Source organism: Erpetoichthys calabaricus, chromosome 2, assembly GCF_900747795.2.
Source record: "Erpetoichthys calabaricus chromosome 2, fErpCal1.3, whole genome shotgun sequence".
NCBI lineage: Eukaryota > Metazoa > Chordata > Cladistia > Polypteriformes > Polypteridae > Erpetoichthys > Erpetoichthys calabaricus.
In genome coordinates, this window is record NC_041395.2 from 31743167 (window position 1) to 31770980 (window position 27814).

At 38.6% G+C, this 27814-nt stretch overlaps 1 protein-coding gene across 1 annotated transcript; it reads right to left on the bottom strand.

Annotated features, from left to right (window-relative positions):
* Positions 1-130: 130 nt before the first annotated feature.
* On the bottom strand, positions 131-27805 carry LOC114645728 (apolipoprotein L3-like). Its single transcript, XM_028793552.2, is given in 7 exon segments — positions 131-762; positions 808-4227; positions 4229-4816; positions 10111-10162; positions 11041-11080; positions 19844-19911; positions 27600-27805. Coding segments are annotated over 5 exon segments (954 nt in total). The 5' UTR covers positions 19892-19911; positions 27600-27805; the 3' UTR covers positions 131-762; positions 808-4001.
* Positions 27806-27814: the final 9 nt, after the last annotated feature.

Genomic DNA, 27814 nt, shown 5'->3' on the forward strand with positions numbered 1-27814 from the left:
CACATCTGGACTCCATGATATTTGGGAAATGCGACATGAATAGGAAATGACTTGCTGTGTATAGTAATCATATGAGCTGATTTTGCCAAAGCTTGTATCATAATGTTCTCATCAACACACCGAGATGTAATTCCTTTAGAGTATTTTTATTTAGCTATTTTAAAAAGCAGTACAATAAAAACAATTACATAAGCACAATGTTCCTTTGTTCAAATTTTAGACATTTTGTTTGTTCCATTTATTACTTCCTCCTCCTGTTCCAAACAAGAAAAATAAGTAGAGAATAATACAAAGGTTTGCAACTACTCTGGAAGTAAAAAGAGTAAAACTTCCACAATCCAGTTATTTAATACCCTTAACTTAATCTTTATAAAACAGGATTTTCCTAATCTGGTGTGAAATTTAAGGTGTCACCAGATTCTTTTATTTCAGTAGAATAAAACATTTAAGATAAGTAACAATTGAGCAGGAAGGTTATGAAGAATGTGATTTTACTTCATACAGACTTCCAAGCCTGCTGGGTAAAAGCATTTTTTAAACAAATATCTTTAAATAAATTTGGGAATTCCATTCTTCTGCCCATTTTTGGGGCCACTGTCTATTGCAAGGATGCAGAAAGGCACCACTCAATTCTGTGGAATAAAGTGGAGGAAATTAAGCAGCTGTGGAAGGTAGAGCCGTCCACTTCTGATGAGCAAGTCACTTAAACGGTCTGTGCTACAATTATAAATGTAAAAACACAACAAAACTCTCTCTCTCTCTCTATATATATATATATATATATATATATTATATATATATATATACATACAGTATATAAATATATATATATACACACACACATACTGTATATATTTACATACATATATGTGAAGAACTTAACAGCTCTACTATAGTTCCATATAAGGCATAAGGAGACTATTTGCAATACTAAGGCACTATATCAAGATTTTTTGTTCAATAAATAAATACAATAAACATCCTTCATGAATTTCATAGGCTAGATACACTTTGAATGGCCAGACTAACTAGACAAAAAGAAGCCTGATAATGTAGGAAATGGAATCTAACACAAGAGTTGTCCTCTAGAAACATTAATGAAAATCTGCAGCATTGTCACCTCCAAAACCAGGGCTGTCTTCAGTCCAATAAGCTATGTCTGGCACACTAATAAGAATTTATTTTTAAATAACAATATTTAACAAATGTAGCGTCCTACATCCTTACAGTAAAAATAAAACAAACTCTAAAAACTGTATCAAAATGCAGTAGTTATAAAGTTATATAACTTTTTGAGAGTTTTTAAAAATTTGGCTCTTAGTGTTTCAGTATTTTGTTACTGAATCCCAGAACTCTTAGTGCCCTGAAGTGCTGGTTTGTTTCTTTCTTGAATGCACTTCCCTTTAGTTTCCACTAGGTGACTCCAAAGATGCAGTTTGCTTTGGCTATTTTCACATTACTGCAAAAACTCTCCCAAAGTTGATGATCTGGCTCTTGCTGTTTTTCTGTTATAAACATGAAGCCTAAAGGAGGCATTACCTGTAAATTGGTTAAATCAAATGTGATGGATGGTTCTTTGTGTACTAAGTCACAGAGTTGCAAGTTTTCTGTCTTAAGGATACCGACTTTAATTTCCGCTAGGTATCCTGTCATGTGAGCAGAGTACAGTGGAATTATTATTTGCATGTTGGATGGATTTTCACTGTACTTTGTGACTCAATATTAAGCGTTCTGATTGGTTCTTTTTTTTCAGCCTTTAAATACACAACTTGCAATACGTCACACCTATTTAACCACTGCTTCATCTTAACATTCATGTTCAAATTTTGATATAGTTTCTTTCAACTAATTTTTCTGCTCACAATAACTCACCTTCTCTGATATTTGTTTAAATCTTGAACTTATCTGTGGATCAAAGGTGCAAAGTTGTTTAAACACTGTCTTACACTTAGTGCATTCCAGTGAACCAAAAAAGCAGAGCAGTTTAATGAATCTAGGTTTTGGCATACTGGGATACCGTCTGTTTAATTTCAGAATGTTTATATTTACTTATTTCATTTTTTTCTGAAAACACCATATTATCTTCATTTTTTGTTTTGTCATAAGATGATTGTCACACAATCATTACAAAGCTGTGGTCATGCTGTTTATGGTCCCTGTTCCCAGTACTAGTCTCATGATGTATTGTGTCAGCCTGTCCCACCTATATAAGATGGCAGCATGCGGTATTCTGCATTCAAGCTTTCTGAATCACTGTAAGGAGAATCTTTATGATTAATGTTTTGCTAGAGACAATTCAAAACAAGGCTGTGTGTGGACTTCAGAATCTTTATTCTAACTTTGATTTATGCCTCGAGAAGGGTTTTAGAGACTTAAGCCCCTGATATATTGTTCCACTATCAACATGCTCTTCTACATATGTAAGTTAACATGCTAGAAACTCACAGGGGGACAAATGCTTGGTAAAGAAGTATAAAATTTAAAATGAACTGCAAGGAAGAACAAAATGCTGACAAGACAAAACATAGAGTACTGACAGTAATATGGTTCAACTGCCAGAACTGATCAAAGTATGTTTTGAGGTTAAATGAGACTATAAAAGCTTGATGAAGGATGACACTAGACACCATTAAAGGGGGCTAAGACCCTGATACCACCAAATCCTAGAAATGCCCCTTATACTGGGAGAATGAGAATCATATCTTACTAATTCCCTTTGGGCACTGCTCCTCTCAAGGTGTTCACATTATTGAACAGTAGTCACCAACCAGTTGACCGGTGGAGTGGAAATGAAACAGAAACTAAGTACTGGAGAAAAATCAGCGTGAGCCTACTAGTTAGTTTAAGACTGGATGACCTGAAACAGTTGTATGGCAATCCTCTCATTCTTCATCGGCAAGTTTTTGTTTTTTTTTAAAACTGACAATCCTTTTATATCTGTGGATGAAGATTCTTTATTTTCAGCCTACCTATTTAAACTGTCTCATCCGATTCCCTTACCACAACTGCACATTTACTGCTGTCTACATATCGTTTGATTAACCTGGAACAATTCCATTAATTACTAAAACAAGCCTTACTATATGTACAGTTTTAACTTTGAACATTACTTGACTAACTAGCTATATTGGGTTGAGTGGATTCTGCTCATTATAAAGTATTTTTTCTGATGTTGTTATGCAGTGATTATGTAGTACTCCTATGAGAATTTTTGGGGATAATGATTATGAAGAATCTCAGTTTCACTGCATTGTATTCATGTGAATTTTCAGTTGCAGTTTTGGAGACGATACAAATTTGCTCTTGATTTTGTCCTCGATTGGCTTTTATCTTTTTCATGAAAATAAATGGCAAACTAAATGCATCACAAGAATCTGTCACTTTACACCAAATGCAATGTGTCTGTAATTTCTGACTGACCTTGTCGTTATTTACTTAATACAGTGAATAAGGCGAGAGTTCAGTTTTATATCACAACTTTGTTTCATCCAAACTGAGAGCCATTAAGTTGAAGCTCATATTTCTGATAGCATATTAAAGCCACCTTATTACTTCTCAATGAGGTTGAGCTTCTCATAGATGAGAAAGGTCAGAATTAACAAAGTTTCCCTAAACAGGTCTTTAGTAATCTGGCTGAAGTGCTACATCATATTAACAATCACTGTGATACTATAAAGTTAATGGCCCCTGCCACATCAATTAGCTAAGTTAAAGGGGTGTCTACGAGTTTGTAGGACAGCACCTTAGGAAACGATCAGGGCTAATTCTAATAATCTCAAATACTCAGACTTTGAAGTTGTCACCCTGCACATTCTTGAGGTGGGACATAAACACATCAAATTCCTTAAAAGAATGAATAGCTTTCCATTAAAATGTATAAACTGTATGGTGTCTAGCAAATTAGAATGAAAAACTTGCCAGATTTTACATTCCAAAGGATTAAGCCTGTAATTGGCCACAATAATGTGATGTTTACACAGAGTATATATCTATAAAGAGAGTTATGCCAGTTGCATAGATTTTTCAAACTCTTTCTGGATTTGGCTTAACTCAGACAGTCCCTCCTGCAGTTCGTCTGCCACTTCACGGACTTTTTTGGCAAATTCAGTCTTGGCACCTTTATGCAGGTCAATGGAGTCTTTTGCAATAAAGAAGACATCGAGACCCAGGAAGAGCCCCGCTAGTATGCCAGTTGCCACCCCTGCAATTCTAACCGCTCTGACTGCACCCCCCTGCTACTTGAGCCAACTGGACCACTCTCACAATGTCTGCAATGTTGGCCAGTCCTTTGCTAGCTCTAGCACCAGCTTGAAGCATGTTCTGTGTACTAGGAGAAGCCATAGTCTTCAAAGAATCTTTGATCCTGGAATAATTCAGCTTTTCGATATTCTTTATGCCAGTGTTGATAAAATTCAGGCATTCTGCCACATCCTTAATGTCTTTTTGGTAACCCCCTATTATCGTCTCTACTTTTGATCGATCTATTGAAGTGTTGACACTATCTGAAATGGTGGCTGAAGCACTGGTCAGTCCACCTGCGGTAGCTACTCCTAGACCAACAGCAGTGACTATAATGGAGGCTCCAAATGTAAAGGGAGCCAGTATCAATCCAGTAATGGTTGCAATTCCTCCTGCTGCGCTCACAGCTCCTCCAGTGATGCTGGCAATGGTAGCTCCTTTGTGAAATCTGTCCACCCCATCAGCAATATTGCGTAGATCATCTATGTACTTCTGTAATTTTTCAGCTCGGTCACCAAAGAGTTTCACAAAAATTTGAAGACCCTTGTAAACTTTGCATGCAGTATATTCATACTTCCTGAAAAAGAAATGAAAGAATTGATTGGTATATGAAAATGTAATTTTAGTAGTATCTTTCAGTTCCCTGAAGTCTTACACACAGTACTGGAAAAAGTGTCTTCATAAAATTAATAAAGTCCTATAAAATATATTCAGGTAGGGGTTGTGCGAGGCTGGGCCATTTGCTGCAGGAATGGCCCAGGATGACATGACAGTTCTTTGCAGGTCACACTCATGCTCAAACACAGACCAACTAATATGTTTAGGACCCTACAATGAAAATAATACTAACATTAACCTGAAAAGAAAACATTACAAACACCTGGAGGCATGCTCATGCAGGTAAGGGAAGAATATTTAAGTTCTGTGTAGACAATACGAGGTCTGAAATTAAGGCACAGCCTACTGGTACTGCGAGAAAGGAACACTCAGCTTTTGTTTTTTACCCTTGACATTGTACATCAATACAGTAATCCCTCGCTATATCGCGCTTCGCCTTTCGCGGCTTCACTCTATCGCGGATTTTATATGTAAGCATATTTAAATATATATCGCGGATTTTTTGCTGGTTCGTGGATTTCTGAGGACAATGGGTCTTTTCATTTCTGGTACATGCTTCCTCAGTTGGTTTGCCCAGTTGATTTCATACAAGGGACGCTATTGGCAGATGGCTGAGAAGCTACCCAACTTACTTTTCTCTCTCTCTTGCGCCGACTTTCTCTGATCCTGACATAGGGGGTGTGAGCAGGGGGGCTGTTCGCACACCTAGACGATACGGACGCTCGTCTAAAAAATGCTGAAAGATTATCTTCACGTTGCTATCTTCTGTGCAGCTGCTTCCTGAGCGACATGCTGCACAGTGCTTCGCATACTTAAAAAGCTCGAAGGGCACGTATTGATTTTTGACTGTTTGTTTTTTTCTGTCTCTCTCTCTCTCTCTCTCCCCCTCCCTCTCTCCCTTCTCCTGACGCCTTCAACAGCTTTGTACCGGCGGTGCTTCGCATACTTAAAAGCCAAACAGCCCTATTGATTGTTTGCTTTCCTCTGTCTTTCTGACAGACTTTGCTCCTGACGCGCACTTCCTTTGAAGAGGAAGATATGTTTGCATTCTTTTAATTGTGAGACGGAACTGTCATCTCTGTCTTGTCATGGAGCACAGTTTAAACTTTTGAAAAAGAGACAAATGTTTTGTTTGCAGTGTTTGAATAACGTTCCTGTCTCTCTACAACCTCCTGTGTTTCTGTGCAAATATGTGACCCAAGCATGACAATATAAAAATAACCATATAAACATATGGTTTCTACTTCGCGGATTTTCTTATTTCGCGGGTGGCTCTGGAACGCAACCCCCGCGATGGAGGAGGGATTACTGTATTCAGCTATAGGACCCCATGAAACTAAGTCACCCACTGAATATTGTAAATGAGACCACCACCATACCACTTCAGGGATCACAGGATTCTGTGAAAATCTCAAGCCAAAGTAATGAGACTACAGTTTTTTCCCCACCTTGTTACAATGAAAAGTATCCATCCACTGATAGTTTAATCTTGGTGACTAGTTGAGGGTTGAAAGTAGATGGAGTCCAACCTGTCAACATCGGGCACAAACAAGAAACTAACCCTGAACATGGCAGCAGTCCATCACAAAAAAAGGCCAGTACATACACAACCACACTGAGACAAGTCCATTTAAGAACCCCCCACTGTCTGATAATGCAACTCTAAATACAGAAATACTCACATAGTACCATATTTAAACAAAGATAAGCACCAAAAATCACATGGCCTGTTTTATGTTGGTGCCATATCAGAGAAAAAAAGAAATATGTATATATAAATATCCAAAAACATACAGTACTGTGCAAAAGTTTTAGGCAGGTGTGAAAAAATACTGTAAACAAAGAATGCTTTCAGAAATATAAATAATGATTGTTTATTGTTATCAATTTACAAAATGCAAAGTGAGCGAACAAAAGAAAAATCTAAATCAAATCAATATTTGGTGTTACTACCTTTTGCCTTCAAACCAGCATCAATTCTTATAGGTACACTTGCACAAAGTCAGGGATTTTGTAGGATTCTAGTCAGGTGTATGATCAACCAATTATACCAAACAGGTGCTAATGATCATCAATATCACACGTAGGTTGAAACACAGTCATTAACTGAAACAGAAACAGCTGTGTAGGAGGCTGAAAACTGGGTGAGGAGCAGCCAAACTGTGCTACCAAGGTGAGGTTGTGGAAGACAGTTTCATGTCATGGCAAGATTGAGCACAGCAACAAGACACAAGGTAGTTATACTGCATCAGCAAGGTCTCTCCCAAACAAAGATTTCAAAGCAGACTGGGGTTTCAAGATTTGCTGTTCAAGCTCTTTTGAAGAAGCACAAAGAAACGGGCAACGTTGAGGATCATAGACACAGTGGTCGGCCAAGGAAACTTAGTGCAGAAGATTAAAGACACACCAAGCTTATTACCCTTCGAAATCGGAAGATGTCCAGCAGTGCCATCAGCTCAGAACTGGCAGAAACCAGTGGGACCCAGGTATACCCATCTACTGTCTGGAGAAGTCTGGCCAGGAGTGGTCTTCGTGGAAGAGTTTCAGCCAAAAGGCCATACCTCTGGTGTTGAAACAAGGCCAAGCGACTCAAGTATGCACGAAAACATAGGAACTGGGGGTGCAGAAAAATGGCAGCAGGTGCTCTGGACTGATGAGTCAAAATTTGAATATTATTGAATATTTGGCTGTAGCAGAGGCAGTTTGTTCGTCAAAGGGCTGGAGAGCGGTACAATAAATGAGTGTCTGCAGGCAAACAGTGTAGCATGGTGAAGGTTCCTTGAACGTTTGGGGCTGCATTTCTGCAAATGGAGTTGGAGATTTGGTCAGGATTAATGGTGTTCTAAATGCTGAGAAATACAGGCAGATACTTATCCATCATGCAATACCATCAGGGAGATGTATGATTGGCCCCAAATTTATTCTGCAGCAGGACAACGACCCCAAACATACAGCCAAAGTCATTAAGAACTATCTTCAGCGTAAAGAAGAACAAGAAGTCCTGGAAGTGATGGTATGGCCCCCACAGAGCCCTGATCTCAACATCATCGAGTGTGCCTGGGATTACATGAAGAGACAGAAGGATGTGAGGAAGCCTACATCCACAGAAGATCTGTGGTTAGTTCTCCAAGATGTTTGGAACAACCTACCAGCCGAGTTCCTTCAAAAACTGTGTACAAGTGAAGAATTGATGGTGTTTTGAAGGCAAAGGGCGGTCACACCAAATATTGATTTGATTTAGATTTCTCTTTTGTTCATTCACTGCATTTTGTTGATTGATGAAAATAAATGATTAACACTTCCATTTTTGAAAGCATTCTTTGTTTACGGCATTTTTTTTTACACCTGCCTAAAACTTTTGCACAGTACTGTACTTCTCCAAGTATACCATAAATATGGTGTAAATTTACAAACAAAACTTTTAAACCTTATTAAAATATGTAAAGTAAACTTTCTATTGACTGGGCTCTCACATACACACACCCATAACCACATGTGACCAAATAAGAATCTCTAATAAACTTAGCAAAAAAAAAAGAAACTGATAAAGAAAAATACTTCAACTTTATTTTTTATTGGAAGCCATTATCTTTTCAGAATCATCACTGTTATTTAAACAATAAATCATGTCAGAAGTTAATCAATCAATCAATCCATCCATCCTCAGGGTTCCATTTTGGGCCCTGTCTTGTTCTCTTTGTATATGCTTTCTTTAGGTTAAATTTTTCAAAAATACAGTATAACATTTCTTTTTGTTGTTACACTTATGACACTCAGTTATATCTGCCAATGTATGAATCTCTAAACACAATTGTTACTTGTTTAGAGGATATTAAAGTAAAGCTGAATTTATTATATTTAGTTCTTCAAATTCTAACAGCAATATCAGTAATAATTTAGGACCTTGGTGCACCCAAATGTCAGAAATCTTGGTGTCATCTTTGATCAATCTTTAAAATTAGACAAGACCGTTTTTTGCAGCTTAAGAGGATTGCCAAATTGAAATCTCTGCTTTTGTTTAAAGAATTAGACATAGTTACTCCTGAATGTATTTCCTCTCATTTTCATTATTATAATTCTTGGGCATTATTCAATCTTCCCTACCACATTTGCAGTTGGTCCGAAATGCAGCAGCTTGTCTCCTGTCTGCCGGCCTCTCGTCATTGGCTGCCAGTAAAGTGCAGAATACAGTTTTAAGTTTTATAATCTGTCTTTAAAGCACAAATTGTACATTATATCTCAGACCTCCTTCACCCCTACTCCACTTCTAGGCCTTTGAGATCATCTGATCCAAATCTTCTGTCCATTCCATGGTCATGACTGAAGTTTAAGGGTGACAATATTTTTTCTGTGGCTGCTCCTGTGTTATAGAACAGTCTATGCTTTTACATTTGGTCTTTAAATACTATTTATTTTTAAATCTCAATTATAATCTTTTCTTTTCTCATTGGCACATAGAGATGTTTAAAGGTGGTAGTGTCATATTTTTACTATAGCCTTTTAATAGGTTGCTCAGAGATGTGTTTGTTTAATTTATTTATTTAACAATTTTATATGCTTAATATTTTTATTGATATTATTTTGAAGTTAGTTTTATTCTGTGTTTATGTACAGCACTTTGGCCAAAAAAAATTGTTGTGTTTAAATGTCCTTTATAAATAAAACTAGCTGTCTCCCGCAGCTCTGCCCATGTAGTAGTGAAATAGGACAGTGAGGAGAGCCCGGCCCGGCTCCCTACTTCTGACGTCATGCTTCCCCCTTCCCTTGGCCTGCAGCCTCTGTGTCGGATTAGCGTAAATATATCGCTCCTGCAAGTGAACTATGATTCTTAGCGAGATGAGAGAAGTCACCAAATCAACTGGAATGTTCAAGCAAATTATAAAAAAAACCCTGATCTAAATTTGTTAAGTAGTTCTATTGTTCGCTAGCTAAACAGAGGTAAGGAAAGCCCCAAGGCTGACGTGTCAGTGAGGAGAGCGCTCTCCCCCTCCCCTCGGCCTGCTGCGGGTCTCTCAGATTTGCGCAAATAAATCGGTATTGCAAGCAAACTATGACACGTAGCGCAATTAGAGAAGTCGCAAAAATCAACTGGAATGTTCAAGCAAATTATAGAAAAAACCCTGATCTAAATTTGTTAACTAGTTCTCTTGCGAAAAGCGGACAGACATACATACAGACAGATGTCAGATTTTAAATATACTGTATAGAAATATTGATTGATGATTGATTGACGTGAGGAGTGATCTGGATTACCTGACTTCTTCTTCCTCAGTAAAGCCTTCATCAGAACTCCAGTCGTCCCAGCCTGCAGTAAACACACACGTTTATAGGGTTATTATTGTCATGTGTAAACTGTAGAGTACAGGGAAATTCAACATGCAACACCCGGCCACTCTCTAGCAGTAAGATTAGTGAATATAGCTACATAACCTGTCTTTCTGACTTCAATAACCTCAGAACACTTTTGTCATAAAAGTGCAACTACTTCATGTCAAACAACAAACTATATAACAAATGTGGTATTACAAAAATGTTAAAAATGGAGTATTCTCTGATTGGTTTAAGAAAACTACTTTATATTGTATTGTGGTCAGCCACCATGGATACGATTTATTTTCTGGTGTGTTTCAACTAATTTTACAGTATATGACAAATTAACATTTCATAGGCCTTTCCCTGCTTTTGTAAACTTTGTGTGGTTATGGTGATAAATAACAAGGGTGTTCATTTTTATCATTTGAATCCAAGATTAATTTGAAATAGTTTAAGAAGGAAATCTAAACAAAGATTCTAATTGTCCCCATTTGAAAAGAAAAGAAGTGTATTTGGAAACAGGAAATGTTACAGAAATGTTGGATATCCTGCTAGGTGTTGTTTGAGTCCCAGAGAATCTTTCTAAGTTTGAGAATGAGAGAGAAGACGGGTCTAAATACCGAGGAGGGAAACCTAATGTGGGTACCATGCCTATGCAACTTTGTTCTTCTTATTATTATGACTGTTAATGTGTATTTAGCAAAGGGGGCGCTAGTTCCCTCGGATTTCAGTTCTTTTAAACACAAGAAGCCATTTGTGTTTTAAATATTTCCGTGTGCATGACATATTTTTGCTCTTCCTTGACATTCCCCTAATTGGTACACTGTATACAAGTAGTTTAAAAATGTAATAAAAATACATATATAGTACCTTCTTTAGTATACCACCAATCCAAAAGGTCATCAGGTTCCTGAAAAATCACATGGAATATTGGTGAATGGAAACATGGCTTCAACCCAAATAGAAATCTCAAAGATTTATCATCATTAAAAGCTCAATTTGACTAAAATAAACATTAGTACATTAAAAAGTTGAAAGAAGGGAAAAAGCAAAAAGAATCAACAGCAAGTAGAAAATAAAAAACTATGACTCTACAGGTGGGCCCTTCTTCCATGAGGCACGTCTTCCCAGTATGAAAAAGGACTACCCTGACTTTCACCTTATGCCACTGTTTACTTTCCTACCTGCACACCTTTATTTGATTCACCACTCAATTGCTACACTCAGTTTTACAATGGCACCCTTTAAATGCCATCAGTGGTTGACTTCCAAACCATTGCTGAAATATTTCTGGAATCTGAGTTGGATCTATTAAATCTTGTTGGCCCCTAAGACCACTGCAACATTCCTAAGGTAGTCCTCGGTCCATCATACCAGTAGGCCAAAGCTGCAGTGTAACAAGCCTATCAATATGGGGACCGCTGATCTGAGGGACACTGCATATTTACAGTAAATGCTGATTTTCATAATGCAACTTTCTTGGGCAATAATTAGTTAATATTTATAATAACACCAAATGAGATGAACATTGTGCTAGGAAAATGACTCAGTGGAATATTTTATACTAAAATTCTTCTTCCTCTTCATCTTTTCCCACTTCTTTGTGGAGCTGATGTGCTTGATCAACCTTCTCCATACAGCTTGGTCCTGCCCTTCCACCCCAGACAAGCCCTTTTCCTTCTTTTACTTATCCATCCACATCTGCTTTGGCCACCCTTGCATTCTCTCCCCCTGTATTTCCATTCCCATCACTCTTTTGCCCACATATTTAATGTCTCTCCTGATCACATGTCCATACCACTTACACCTTCCTGTACTTTCTTAGCTATCTCTTGAAATTATTGAAATGATTGTTTCATTTCTTATTCTGTCCTTTTTGTAACTCCACACATCCATCTCAACATTCTCATTTCTGCCATATCTAATGTCTTATCCTGTGCTCCCTTTACTGCCCACGTCTCAGCTCCAATACATCATTGCTGGACTTACCACTGTCTTAAAATCCTTACCTTTAACCTTTGCCTTAATCACACAACACTCCTGATACCTTCTTCCAATTGCTCCATCCACACTGCTCAGGATTGTTCAGGATTTTGATGTATTCATTAATGTAACCATAACGAAACCACAACAGGTATACTGTATGCTCAGTCTTTCTGTTTTATTTCATACAGAGCAGAGGAGGTTAGGAGCACACGCTGATACAGCACATACTGTAGCCACACCCACCACATGACAAACCAACTCAGGATCCCAGATTAGGACCTGAGTGCATCAATGTAACGGGTGACACCTCAGCACCACATGAGCAGTGCCTGGTTGTCTCCACACATACCGCTTAGAATTAAGGCCAAAAAGTTCTATCTTGGTCTCATCAGACCAGAGAATCTTATTTCTCACCATCTCAGAGTCCTTCAGGTGTCTTTTAGCAAACTCCATGCGGGCAGTCATGTGTCTTGCACTGAGGTATGTGTGGAGACAACCAGGCACTGCTCATCACTTGTCCAATACAGTCCCCCACAGTGAAGCATGGCGGTGGCAGCATCATGCTATGGGGGTGTTTTTCAGCTGCAGGACAGGACGACTGGTTGCAATCGACGGGAAAGATGAATGCGGCCAAGTACTGGGATATCCTGGACAAAAACCTTCTCCAGAGTGCTAAGGACCTCAGACTGGGCGAAGGTTTACCTTCCAACAAGACAATGACCCTAAGCACACAGCTAAAATAACGAAGGAGTGGCTTCACAACAAACTCTGTGACTGTTCTTGAATGGCCCAGCCAGAGCCCTGACTTAAACCCAATTGAGCATCTCTGGAGAGACCTAAAAATGGCTGTCCACCAACGTTTACCATCCAACCTGACAGAACTGGAGAGGATCTGCAAGGAGGAATGGCAGAGGATCCCCAAATCCAGGTGTGAAAAACTTGTTGCATCTTTCCCAAGAAGACTCATGGCTGTATTAGCTCAAAAGGGTGCTTCTACTAAATACTGAGCAAAGGGTCTGAATACTTAGGACCATGTGATATTTCAGCTTTTCTTTTTTAATAAACCTGCAACAATTTCAAAAATTCTTTTTTTTTGTCTGTCAATATGGGGTGCTGTGCATACATTAATGAGGGAAAAAATTAATTTAAATGATTTTAGCAAATGGCTGCAATATGACAAAGAGTGAAAAATTGAAGGGGGTCTGAATACTTTCCGTACCCACTGTACATACATACACACAAAGTTTGGGAACCCCTCTCAGTCTGCATAATAATTTACTCTCCTTTGAACAAAAAAGATAAAAGTGGTATGTCTCATTTCCTAGGAGGACTGGGGTGTTTTATGAACAAAGATTTTTAGTGAAGCAGTATTTAGTTGTATGAAATTAAATCAAATGTGAAAAACTGGCTGTGCAAAAATTTGGGTCCCCTTGTAATTTTGCTGATTTGAATGCATGTAACTGCTCAATACTGATTACTTGCACCACCAAATTGGTTGGATGAGCTCGTTAAGCCTTGAACTTCATAGACAGGTGTGTCCAATCATGAGAAAAGGTATTTAAGGAGGTCAATTGCAAATTGTGCTTCCCTTTGACTCTCCTCTGAAGAGTGACAGACAGCATGGGATCCTCAAAGCAACTCTCAAAAGATCTGAAAAAAAAGATTGTTCAGTCTCATGGTTTAGGGGAAGGCTACAAAAAGCTATCTCAGAGGTTTCAACTGTCAGTTTCAACTGTAAGGAATGGAATCAGGAAATGGAAGGCCACAGGCACAGTTGCTGTTAAACCCAGCAGGTCTGGCAGGCCAAGAAAAATACAGGAGCGGCATATGTGCAGGATTGTGAGAATGGTTACTGACAACCCACAGATCACCTCCAAAGACCTGCAAGAACATCTTACTGCAGATGGTGTATCTGTACATCGTTCCACAATTCAGTGCAATTTGCACAAAGAACATCTGTATGGCAGGGTGATGAGAAAGAAGCCCTTTCTGCAACTCACGCCACAAACAGAGTCGCTTGCTGTATGCAAATACTCATTTAGACAAGCCAGATTAATTCTGGAACAAAGTGCTTTGGACTGATGAGACAAAAGTGGAGTTATTTGGTCATAAAAAGAAGTGCTTTGCATGGCAGAAGAAAACACCGCATTCCAAGAAAAACACCTGCTAACTACTGTCAAATTTGGTGGAGGTCCCATCATGCTGTGGGGGCTGTGTGGCTAGTTCAGGGTCTGGGGCCATTGTTAAAGGTGAGGGTCGGATGAATTCAACCCAATATCAAAAAATTCTTCAGGATAATGTTCAAGCATCAGTCACAAAGTTGAAGTTACGCAGGGGTTGGATATTCCAACAAGACAATAACCCAAAACACAGTTCGAAATCTACAAAGGCATTCATGCAGAGGGAGACGTACAATGTTCTGGAATGGCCATCACAGTCCCCTGACTTGAATATCATCGAAAATCTATGGGATGATTTGAAGCAGGCTGTCTATGTTTGGCAGCCATCAAATTGAACTGAACTGGAGAGATTTTGTATGAAAGAATGGTCAAAAATACCTCCATCCAGAATCCAGACACTCGTCAAAGGCTATAGGAGGCGTCTAGAGGCTGTTAGATTTACAAAAGGAGGCTCAACTAAGTATTGATGTAATATCTCTGTTAGGGTGCCCAAATTTATGCACCTGTCTAATTCTGTTATGATGCATATTGCATATTTTCTGTTAATCCAATAACCTTAATGTCACTGCTGAAATACTACTGTTTCCATAAGGCATGTCATATATTAAAAGGAAGTTGCTACTTTGAAAGCTCAGCCAATGATAAATAAAAATCCAAAGAATTAAGAGGGGTTCCCACACTTTTTCATGTGACTGTATATACATATATATACAGTATATATATATATATATATATATATATATACACATATATATATACACACATATTATATATATATATATATATATATATATATATATATATACACACACATACATACATACATATACATATATACATATATATATATATATATATATATATATATACATATATTATATACACACATTTTATATATATATATATATATATATATACACAACATACATACATACATATACATATATACATATATATATATATATATATATATATATATATATATACACACACACATACACATACATACGCCCATACATATATACAGTAATCCATCACCTATCGCGGGGGTTACGTTCCAGAGCCCCCCGCGATAGGTGAAAATCCGCGAAGTAGCGACCTATATTTATTTTATTATTTATACATATTTTAAGGCTTTATAAACCCTTCCCACACTCTTATAAACCTTTCTCACTCTCTTGTTAACCTTTCCCACGCTCTTATAAACACTTCCTATGCTCTTAAACACTTTCTACATTCTTAAACACTTCAGAACAACACTGCACACTGCCTGCACGCAGCGATCAGACGTCAATGTGTCTGCACTCGCTTTGTGAAGGGGGGCAGCTGAACTCACGCTGGGCAGAAATGGAATTTGTGCTGCTTCAGCCAAAATGCCTGCTTGTCGCTCTGCGCGAGGAGTGTGTGTGTGTGTGTGTGGGTGTGTGAGAGCTGAACGCACCTTCGCTCAAACCCCCCCTCCCCGGAAGCGCTCCTGCCACTTCGCATTGTCAAGGGGGTGGGTAGCTGAATGAACGCTAAGGAGAAGTGGACTTTGTGCTGGTTGTCGCTCTGCGTGTCAATAATTTAAAAGCCTGTACATCACCAATTTTCCTGTCTCACTGTCTAGTCTTGCGTGAAGTTAAAATGTTTTATAATAGTGAGATGTTACTCATATCCTTAGCCCGACATCCACATATCATATGTGTTAACAAAGTGTGTTTTATAAGTTTACATGTGTTTAAAGCATGTGGGATGGGTATTTTAAGGCTTAAACTAAAAAAATGTTTATTTATATGGTCTTTCTATATCGCGGATTTTCTCCTGTTGCTGATGGGTCTGGAACATAACTTCCGCGATAGGTGGGCAATCACTTGTATTTAAAAAAGTCGTGAATCCGCGAAAAGTGAACCGCGAAGTAGCGAGGGATTACTGTATATATTGTGGCAGGCGGCTGGCGTCCATGCATACTGTATTCAGGGGGAGCAGCCCTGGACACTGCAATACCTCCCCGTGGACGCTAGATGGCCACCCCCCTGGGATGGAGCAGTGCCTCAGGTTCCCGCAGGGCTAACTGGGAATCAGAGTTGGGTGCAGCCCTGTTAGGTCCTGCAGGCACCGCCAGGGGGTGCTGTGTTTGGGACTCCTGAGCCCGTGTGGGCAACATATACATCACACCCAGAAGTGCAGCTGGAACTCGGTGATCAAGTACCTGGAGCACTTATGGGTGAACTATAAAAGGAGCCAGCAACCACCAAGGACAAGGTTGCCTGGGAGGAGTGGTGGTGCCAGTGAGAGAAGAAGAGTGCTTGGTGTGCTTTATTTGGGACTGTGTGTTGCCTGTGGGTCACGGGGAAGATGTGTGCCCACAGAGAAGGAAATAAAAAGTATTTGTTTATTTTACATGTGCCTCCTGTGTCCAGTCTGTGCCAGGTCGGGCACTATATAGCGCTACTCTTACAACACACATATACACATATTAGTGTAGTGCCTAGTGTGTGCCTGGTGTGCGTGTGTGTGTGTGTGTCCTGCGGAGGGATGGCGCCTGGCCCGGGATTTGTTTCCTGCCTTGCACCTTGTGTTCACTGGGATTGGCTCCAGCAGACCCCCGTGACCCTGTAGTTAGGATACAGCGGGTTGGATAATGGATGGATATACTGTATATATGTGTGTGTCTGTGTGTATACATACATAAACACACATACTACCGATCAAAATTTTTACAATGCTCCCATTGTTCCTTTGTTTTTTTAAATCTAAGCAATTCAAGTCTAGTGAGTAGCCTGAAATAGCGCAAAGGTAAGCATAAGAACACTACGAGAAGTTAAAAAAAAAAAAGAAAAGTTTAGGTTACCAAAAACTGGAAGATAAAGTAATTTTCAGAGTTATACAAATAGGCCTTTTTCAGGAAACAAGTAATGGGTTAACAACTTACAGTTTTTCTGCAACAATGGAAGTTAACGAAGACTTGAAAACTGATGAATACAATTCTTAAAGGTGTCTCAATTTTTATTGATTACTGACAAACCCTCCAGCTGTATAAAAACAGTTTTGGAACAAACTGTTGCTACAACCTTTGAAGCTTTGCTTGAACAATATTGCACTTGATATTGATATCACAACAAAGGAGAGAAAATGGCAGTTAACAAAAGAAGACAGAAAGACCATTATGATCTTTAAATTATATGCCTTTCCTGTAGAGAAACTGAAAATAAAGCAAAGGTGATTGAGTACAGTTGCATACACAATCAAAAGGAAGTTGGACACTGAGAAGTTTTTGAGAGGTAACAGTCTGTGCGATTATAATATTCAGTATTTATCAATATAAGAAATTAAATTGAGAATATGCTTACGAAGACAAAGTTGGGAGTGGTTATAAACACTTGAATAAATACTGGTTAAAGCTTTTTATTTATTTTTCACAGCACCTGGTGGGGTGTATTCCACCAGCCCTAAATAGAGAAGCACCCTTGGGAGGAACCTACACATACTCAACAACTGATCTTATCAAAGTCAGTTCCGTCTGATCTTAAAAATAAACAGTGAAACTGTGGCCTGCTTGGAGGCCTCTGCAATGACTTGGAATAAATAACGTAGTTTCTGTAAATATGTACTTTGCCTCAAGTAAATGGTAAACTTATTATTAACCCCATATTTTTTTGGTAAATGTTATCATATCATTCATTACCTGAAACACAAACTTATCTGAAATGGGCAAAACACAACATCTGTCCATCCATCATCTTAACCTGCTCATCAAGAGCAAGGTCATGAAGAAGATGGAATGTATCCCAACAATTATTGGGAACAAATCAGTTACCACATGATGCCAAGATGTCACAGAATCAAGAAACCTCTATGCCAATTTAGCAGTGTTGGTTCATATGACCTGCATATTACAGTGGAGAACATGCAAACGTCATACAGGGAACACCCAGGATATGAACGCACATCTCCTTATTGCTAGATAGCAGCTCCCCCAAAAAACTAATTTTATTCTCTTTATTAAAACAATGCAGCCATAATTTAAACTGCCCATTTGTCTACTTTGTAACCTTCTCACTCAGTTTAGGGTTTTGGGGAATATTTGTCATTTCTGGCCTCAATAAACATAAGGCGAGTACCAGCCCTGACCTGAGGGTCAGTCCAGTGCAGGCTGAAACACACAAACCCACAATCTAAAAACACACGTCTGTTGTGTGCTGGAGGATATGTCTATGTGGTCAAGAGAAGCCAAAGCAAATTACACTTCAGTCAGACACCCAGAATTCTATAGCCATGAGGTTACAGTGTTAATCTCTTTGCCACCACACGACCTACAGTATAATGGTAACTAGATGTCTTCTTCAGCTATTGATCCATCTCTCATAGGGCTGTGGAGAAATTTTGGCCTACTACTTTTACAAAGCTGTTTTATCTGTGTGATATTTGTGGAGTTTTTGAGTAAGGACTGGTCATTTAAGGTTGGGAGCATGCACTGATACAGCATGTTGTTGGAAGCACCACACGGCGAACCACCTCAGGATCCTAAATTAGGACCCTAGTCCAGCCATGCAATGGGTGACATCTCAGCACCACACTAGTTTGAATGGAATGAAACAGGGTGAGCTTTTTACACTGGCTGGACATATAAGGCCATACCTTAAATCTTTTTCCTTGAACTGTTCTGACAAAAACTACTTGACCCTAACCCTACATCTAACCCTTAGCAGAAAAAACAAAGATCAAACAGAATTAAAAATGAAGGCAGAAAAAAATAATTGGATAAAGACATCATGACAGGTATGTAAAAAGTCAATAGAAAATGTTACTTGGGGTTTGCTATTGCTGTTGAGACCGTGAGCATGGGAAAGGCACTATATAAATAAAATACATTATTATTATTATTATTCTAGCTGCTCCCATTAGTCGCCACAGCTGATCATCTTTTTCCATATCTTTCTGTCCTCTGCATCTTGTTCTGTTACACCCATCACCTGCATGTCCTGTCTCACCACATCCATAAACCTTCTCTTAGGCCTTCCTCTTTTCCTCTTCCCTGGCAGCTCTATTCTTAGCATCCTTCTCCCAATATACCCAGCATCTCTCCTCTGCACATGTCCAAACCAACGCAATCTCACCTCTCTGACTTTGTCTCCCAACCGTCCAACTTGAGCTGACCCTCTAATGTCCTCATTTCTAATCCTACCCATCCTCGTCACACCCAATGCAAATCTTAGCTTCTTTAACTCTGCCACCTCCAGCTCTGTCTCCTGCTTTCTGGTCAATGCCACCGTCTCCAACCCATATAACACAGCTGGTCTCACTACCGTCCTGTAGACCTTCCCTTTCACCCTTACTGATACACACTTTACACACTAGAAGCTCAAAAATGCAAAAAATGTGGGTAATTTGTAAAAGAGAAAGTACACAGCCTCCACTAGAGAAATGAGGGCTTCATATGAAAATGTAAATCTCAATTTTAAACAGGTCCTTTCTTGAACAGACACAAATCCCCCGCAGTATGTAAAGATATTTAAATTACTGACCTCTTCATTCATTAACAGATGCATTTGGCTTTGGTTGTCTGAATCCATTCTTCAATCCTGTTAAAAAACTGAAAAAGCATTTAATTAATTAAATGATAACTAAAATTAACATGGTAACATGAAGAATACACCTTCACTAGTGCTGGTTGAAATATGTAGTGACACTTTGCATTAAGGTTAATAACAATAATAAAGCATAATAATAAGATTGACATTGTGGTGCAGTTCTGAGAGCTGCTATATAATAAATCCAGGATTCTCAATTTGAATACCTCACCTTTCCACTGTCTGCATGAAGTTTGCATATTCACTCTGTTTCTGATTGGGTTTATTTTGTGACCAATGCTTTTTTGCTCACATTTCATGTGCATTTCTAAATTGACACCTTGTGCGTGTGTGTGAGTAGGCCATATAAGGAAGTGGCACCTCATCCACGGCCATTCCTGCCTTGCACCCATTGCTTCTTTTAAACTGGATTAAACATATTTGAGACTTTCATGTCATTTTTATCAAACAAACACCATTAATAGTGGAGGGATTTGCTTTGTCATTATTGTAGTAGGAAAAAAGCAGAATATGATTCACAAATGACAGTCCCTGAACCATCCCACCATAACCTGACATTTCTTCTTAAACAGAGATGGCCATCACCTTCAACAACATGCCCCATCTTGGATTCACCCCTGCTTCATGGTATACAATCTTCATTTCATTGTACTAATTTTCTGTAAGTGTCTTGAAGTATTGGTTTTTATTGAACACTCTACAGTTTTGTTTCAGAGCCATGAAAAACCAAATCATCTACCCATCTGTTCCATAATCATTTCAAGAGAAAACCCATATTAGGCCCTCATGAAAATCCATTATGTTATACGAGTATGACCTGCCCTTTAATCCAGGGTGCACTTAGTTGCTCTTGTCCCTTAATGTCGATGGCATGGTGGCAGAGTGGTTAGAACTGGTGCTTCACGGATCTAGTATCCTGGCTTTGAAATATGTGCTTGATCATTACGTGTGTAGAGTTTGCATGTTCTCTCATGTTCTCTCAGTGTGCATGGGGGTTTCTCTCCGAGTATTTTGATTTACAACCCACATCTCCACAGACCTGTGTTAAGTTTATTTAATGGATTAACCCAGAATGATAGCGTGGAAGTGTGTGCTGGAGTACGTCATGTGATGAAGCTTTGACCATATACTGTAAAGATCAGAAAATACGGTATGGTGTCTGTTAGAAACTGAACATGTAAACAGGTACGTAATCTGTAAATTAGGGAATCATTAGAAGGTTTTAATCATTAAAAACCCTGAGGTACATCCAGTGTATACTCTGGCTATAAAAACTAAACTCTGGCCTTCTCTATTAGAGTCGGGGCACTATAAGTATCTTAGTCTCTTTATTAGCAGCTTATGTCAATGAGGCTCTCTAATCTTCCCGTCACACCAACTGTGAAGCCTATTTATCCCACACTTCAAGTGCTGCTTACGTGTTGATCCTGTACGACCATTCATTGGATTAAGCAGGTTTGAGTATGTCATGCAATTCTATGTTCCTAAATATTTACTTTCAGTTCTCACAGACATTAACTACTTTTTAATTGACTTTTCTCACGGTATGGAAGGTGAGAACCTGAGCTTCTTAATTCTTGAACTGCATTTACTTCAGAGGCCACAACCTGTGCTGTAGGTTTTTGTTATCTGTGTCTTTATGTTTTTAATATATAAAGATGATGTGGTAAAAATTATGTTAAATTGCACGTATGTCCATATAATGAACTGGCTAAATAAGAATAACTTACCCTGACTGTAGCGGTTTAATTTATTTTGGGATGGTGGAGGCCAGTGCATATCCCAGCAGCATCGATCACAATGCAAGTAACAACTCTTGATGGGATGTCAGATTAAATAAGGATCAGTTTCACTCATTGGAAGTCAATTTAAAATCTATGACTAATTTAGCAAGCATGTCTACAGGATGAAGCCCAGAGAAGCAGGCGATAAAGCCACTGAGAAATGGAAAAACCACAAGGATGGTGTGAGATTCAAATCCAGTATTCTAGCCTCATGAGAAAGAAACACTAGCCACCGCCAGGAGATTAGACGACAACTCAGATTCCTTTGAAGTAATTTTAATTAAAAAAGAAATTACACATCAGGTAGAGGACTTTAGATAATACTTGGTAGTGTAACTGAAATTATCACAGTGGAGAACCTTATAACATAACTGGAAGTGTCAAATTGCTGGCATTTTAAATATGTTTGATAAATACAACCCCATATTAGAAAAAGTTGGGACAGTATGGAAAGTACAAATTTAAAAAAAACTGCAGTGCTTCTTAAGTATGGCTTTTATTTCATTGCAGATAGTATAAACCCAAAGATATTACATGTTTTGTTTGGTCAACTTCAATTCATTTGTTAATACTGTCTGCAATGACATAAAAGTCAAAATAAATTTCAGAATTTTGCATTTTTTGTACCGTCCCAACTTTTTCTGATTTGGGGTTGTAAGAAAATGAACAGCTTGTTCCTGCTTAAACCTTTTAAGGAGTGAATCCATTATGCTGAGAGTAACTTGCTGAAATAAAAGAACAGTTGTTGCTTTAGCTCCAGGAGTATTTCCCTTTATGGCTACAGTACAGCCACTGTTGTATTTCATGAGGCCTAAAAAGTTGTAGGTTACTAATTTTTCCACTCTAAGGTGAAGCTCATCATTGCAAGATCATATCTGTGTGCTGAAATGGACTGACATGCAATGGCCAATTTTCTAATGCGGGTTTCACCTCATTCACACATTTAACTCAAAACTGACTAAGAGACATCAGAGGTTTCCAGTAAACAAGATGTTTATTTCACACTTGTGAAAAAACAAAGAGTTCTCAGCTCTCCTTCATCAAGCTCCATTTTCGAAGGAGGTCTGAACTTTTATAAGCCCCAGACTGTGCACACTATACTGTATGACTACTACACACTAGCAAGTCATGTAATGGTGATGGCCCTACCCTAGTTCAAAATCTTCCTCTCCTCTTCTTGCTGGCATGCTTTCTTTCTCTGGCCAGAAAACTATCCCTTAGGTTCCACGTAAGTTCCTAGAGCTGTAAGTTCCTATTCCATTATTTAATAAAGTACCACTGAATGATGAATAGAATCTCAAGGTGCTTCATAATTACCAACATTTAGTTGTTTTGTTTTTTTTTTTGGACTGAAGAACAGGTAGGTAAATTGAGTTAGGAATTGACTCAGAAAGCTTGGGGTTTACAGTCAGAGTCCAAAGCCACTGGCACCGGTTCTCAGGTTCAGTCCTGAGGGCACACTGTGGCTGCAGGTTTTCATTCCACCCAACTTCTGCTTATAATACACTGTGCCTCCCCTCGCTCAAGAATCCTATGCAAAAATAAACAGAACTAAATTTAATTATAATTGGACTCCTACCTTATTTATGTAAGCTCTTATTTCCCAGTTACTACAGTATGTTATGGCATCAATTCAGAAATCACAAAACTAATACAGCAAAATCAGCCATGTCTAAATAACACTTGAAGTGCATGGAGCAAGGCATTGTTAAGTGTTAATTTAGCACTGGTAGCTTCTTTTTCATGGAAATGTAACAAGAATTATTATGCTATATAGAGATAATTTAGGATTTGTTATCTTGATTTTTAAAATTTCACCATCTTTATGATTTTCTAGTTATTTCTGTCTTTATTTCCTGGTAACACGCTAGTTTGTATGACACTTAAATAGCTACAGCTTTTTGTCTGTTGTAAGTTGGCTACTTTACAAATTATTTTACTATGACTCTAAGGAAAATATGTATGGAAATATTAGTGTCTTATTGATGATTTCCAGTTCAATTCAATCACTATTCTATGCACTAGAAAAAGTTTGGACAGAAGCATCAGTAGGCTTTGCCCCCTAGGAACCAAGTTACCCAAACTATTCAATAACATTTCAATAATTATTTAGCGCTCTGATGCTGATCTTTCTGAACATAAAATAGGTCATTACGATAACAATTGATTAGAAGAATTCATAATTAATTGAAGAATTATGGTATTTGAGGGTTCCTCTAGAGTGCCTCTTTGTCTTGCACAGTTTGGCTCAAAAACTAATCAGCACATCGTCATCTCATAACCGGCTTAGGTTTCGAGTTTGGTATTTATCCATCCAGCCTTTTTAGCTCTAGACCTTCCTCAGAATACTGTGACACACACAGACACGCACCCATCATCAAGATATCGATGATTTAGGTATCAGAGGACCCTAAAACATTGAGACCTGTCGAAAACCAGACAACGAAATTCTGGATGAAGCTAAAGCTCTCTCTCTTTCCCCATAGACAATAGGTTATGGTGGGGGATGGCACAAAGAAAAAAGTTTTATTTGTTATTTTAATGTTGTTTACAAATCCACAATGCCATTTTACTTAATTCATGGGTGCTGCCATTTTGTGGGTTCTGTTGCTAGGACATCAGACATCACTTAAATCAGACTTTAAAAACGCACATGATGCTCTACTCACCCTTGTGGTCTGAAGGAAAAAAAAAAATTCTAACGCAAACCTTTGTGGGCGTATCTTTACTATTCTGGTTTCAAAGTTTCTGCCATCTCTTCTGACTAAGAGTTGGTTTAGCATTCTGGTTTTTACCACTTGAATTCTTTTTGAAAATGACCCTTCTTTTTATCTCACACTTTGACTCATTTCCTGGCCCTGTGTATTCATTCATTTTTGTGCTGCTCAGTCCTTGGACAGTACATCAACATTCAGTGTCATTTTCCCTGGCGTCCACTCCACTCGTTATAAATTACCATTATCAGGATTAATTATAGCAGCAAAGGCTACAAAAAAAGGCAAATTAATGGAAAAATGACAAAAGGATATGTGAAGCATTAAATTCATGACAAAAAATAGAAAATACTTTTCAGTTCATTTTCTAGTGAGCTCTTCTTAATGTAGAATAAAAGAAGACAAGTGAAACACCAGTTAATAGACAATTAGATCAATATGGGGGTAGAATAACTCACTGATTGTGAAACTGGCTGGTACAAAACCTGCAGTGACAGTGGGATCCCAGGACTGAACTTGAGATCCACTGACCAAGACCACCCAGACAAAATAACAACAACTTGGCTTTAAATTAAGATCTGTGTAGGTTTCCCAGCTCCTTAAGTTGGCCAGACATTTCTGTTGTGTGAAAGGTTCTACATAAAACAGTGACTGAGTAACACAAAGTCACGCCAGCACCGAACTGAAAATTGACACACATTCACAAATAGAACTGCCAAATAGGGTGGCATGCTGGCAGCATACTGGGCTGCGTTAGGCAAAATAAAAACAAGCTCTGGCATAATATTCCTCGAAAAGTTTTAGTTAGGCCAGCAATGCTAATTCTTGGTGACAACCACTATAACGGTCTTCTGTGGTCTTAAGGCTGGTGATTCACAGACAGGGGTAAAAAAAAAAGTGACTAACATTTCAGTTAGTCTGAATAGATAGATTCAGTATCTATTACTGCTATGTAACAAAACCTTAATAAAAGGCATTATCTGAGTTAAAAAGCAATGAGTGACTAATATATGCATGATAGCATGCCTAAAGTTTAACATGTAATTGAAAATGTGCTTATTTAGGCCTAGAGACAACAGGGTAGAGTTAGTCTAATCTTCAGTATCTGTTTAAAAATGTTGTACTTCCTAGTATCTATCTCTGATAAAGGCTTAACCATAATGTTGCAAAAAGTAACTGTGGCTAAGTTGAGGAACCTTGAATTTGCATGGCTAAAACATGCAAAGCAACAGCTGTAAACAATTTTACAAAATACTAATAAAATAAAATATAATTTTCTCAGACTCTTTCTCCAATTCAAGGTTGCAGGCTGCTGGAACCAATCCCCAGTAGCATTATGTGCAAGGCAGCAAACAACCCTGGACACGGTGTGACAGTCTGTCGCAAGACCCACTCATACACGTATAGAGAGGGGGTCAATTGGAAATTTAACTGTTCAGAGGGTCTTTGGAGATGTGGGAGGAAAATGCAGGCAGACCCCAGGAAAATGTGCAAACTTCAGGCTGGACACAGGATCTGCAAGTCAGCAGTGCTAACTGCTGCTACCAAAAAAATGAATTTATAACTGCTTTAGAGATTTTTTTTTTACAGTATTGCATGTTTTTGAGCTTTCAAGATACCCAGAAAAAAAATACCGAAACAGGATTCAGAAAAAAAAACAAAAAAACAACACTCCTCCATCTTCTCTATTCTCTTATATTTCAGGATGGCCGGGCAGCAATGAGTATAAGGCAGAATTCTACCCCAGACTGAGCGTCAGAATGTAGTGGGCAAACACCCAACTGCCCTCATCCAATAGAATATACCAGAAACAGGGGTCAGCCTAGAGGGCTGCAGTGGTTGCAGGTTTTCATTACTACCACTTTTTTTTGTTATAAGTTAGTAGCAAATTACTGCTGTTAATGAAACAAATGTCTTCAGTTAAACTTTTTTTTTTTTAATTCAGAACCTTTATTTATTTAATTTATGTAAATGAGCAAACTGATAAGCACAGGGCCAGATTAAGAGCTTTGGGGGCCCGTAGCACATTTCAGATTTGGGGGCCCTTTTGGTCTGCATCATCTGAAGTTTAGATTCTGAACAGTTCAAACCGGACTAAATAATTATGTTACTCTTGATTATAATAAGAATCTTATAATATTTATGTGAATTTTATGTGTTGGGCCCCTAAAGTTTTGTTGTGTAAGAAATTTAGTTTAAAAACGTAAAGATAATATTTTTAAAGACCAGTTTTTCAATGTTACACTTTTTCCATTAAATATTGGGTCCACCATTTGGGGGCCCCCGAAATTGCGGGGCCCGTAGCATATGCTACATGTGCATATTGGTTAATCCGGCACTGGATAAGCAACTAACTCAGGTTCTCAAACTCTACAACTCTCGTTCCAACCAAGTTCTTAATTAGAAGCCAGTTTTTACTTTTAATGAAACCTTTTCTTTACTCTGTGGCTTGCTTGTGCTCCCATTCTGTCACACCAGACACATGCAGCATGTTGCTTTTTAATTATTATTATTTTCTGAGAGCACCATCAACCAGTTTTAGACTGAGTATATCAACATATTTTTCTTTTTACACTTTTTTCTTTTCGATTGTTTTATTTAAACATACTGCACGACAGGCACAGGTTCAAATAGGAGCAAGCTAGTTATCTCCTGAATCGCTTTCCATCCATCCATTATCCAACCCGCTATATCCTAACTACAGGGTCACGGGGGTCTGCTGGAGCTAATCCCAGCCAACACAGGGCGCAAGGCAGGAAACAAACCCCGGGCAGAGCGCCAGCACACCGCTGGGCGTGCACACACACACACGGGACAATTTAGAATCGCCAATGCACCTATCCTGCATGTTTTTGGACTGTGGGAGGAAACCCTCGCAGACACGGGGAGAACATGCAAACTTCACGCAGGAAGGACTCGGGAAGCGAACCCGGGTCTCCTAACTGCGAGGCAGCAGCGCTACCCACCGCCCGCTTTACATTTCATTATGGTATTAAGTTGCTTGTTAAAGAAAAAAAAAAGTTTCTGAATCTTAAAAAGCAAAATAAAACAAAATGAAGTGTGATCCATTAGCCACAGTACCAGAATTTTTTTAATTCGGAGAATGGCAGCCACAGCGATCCTCCAGGGTCGGAGATTGACAGCCCTGAATTAAAGGAGAACACGAAGACAGGAGTTCGATACGAAACTTACCGTTTATTCCTTTAAAAGTCCGACAGCGGCCACCAAGTGCCTGATTTGAAAGTAAAAGTTCACGACCTCAAACTTCTCTCCTTCCTTCTGTCAGTTCGTTTAAATAATCGGACAAACAATCCTCGTTGCTGCTAGAGATTGTTTAGTAATTACTCTTTCTGACGATGTGCCGTAGCTCGTTCAACTTGAATTTCTTCGTGTCACGTGACGAGAGA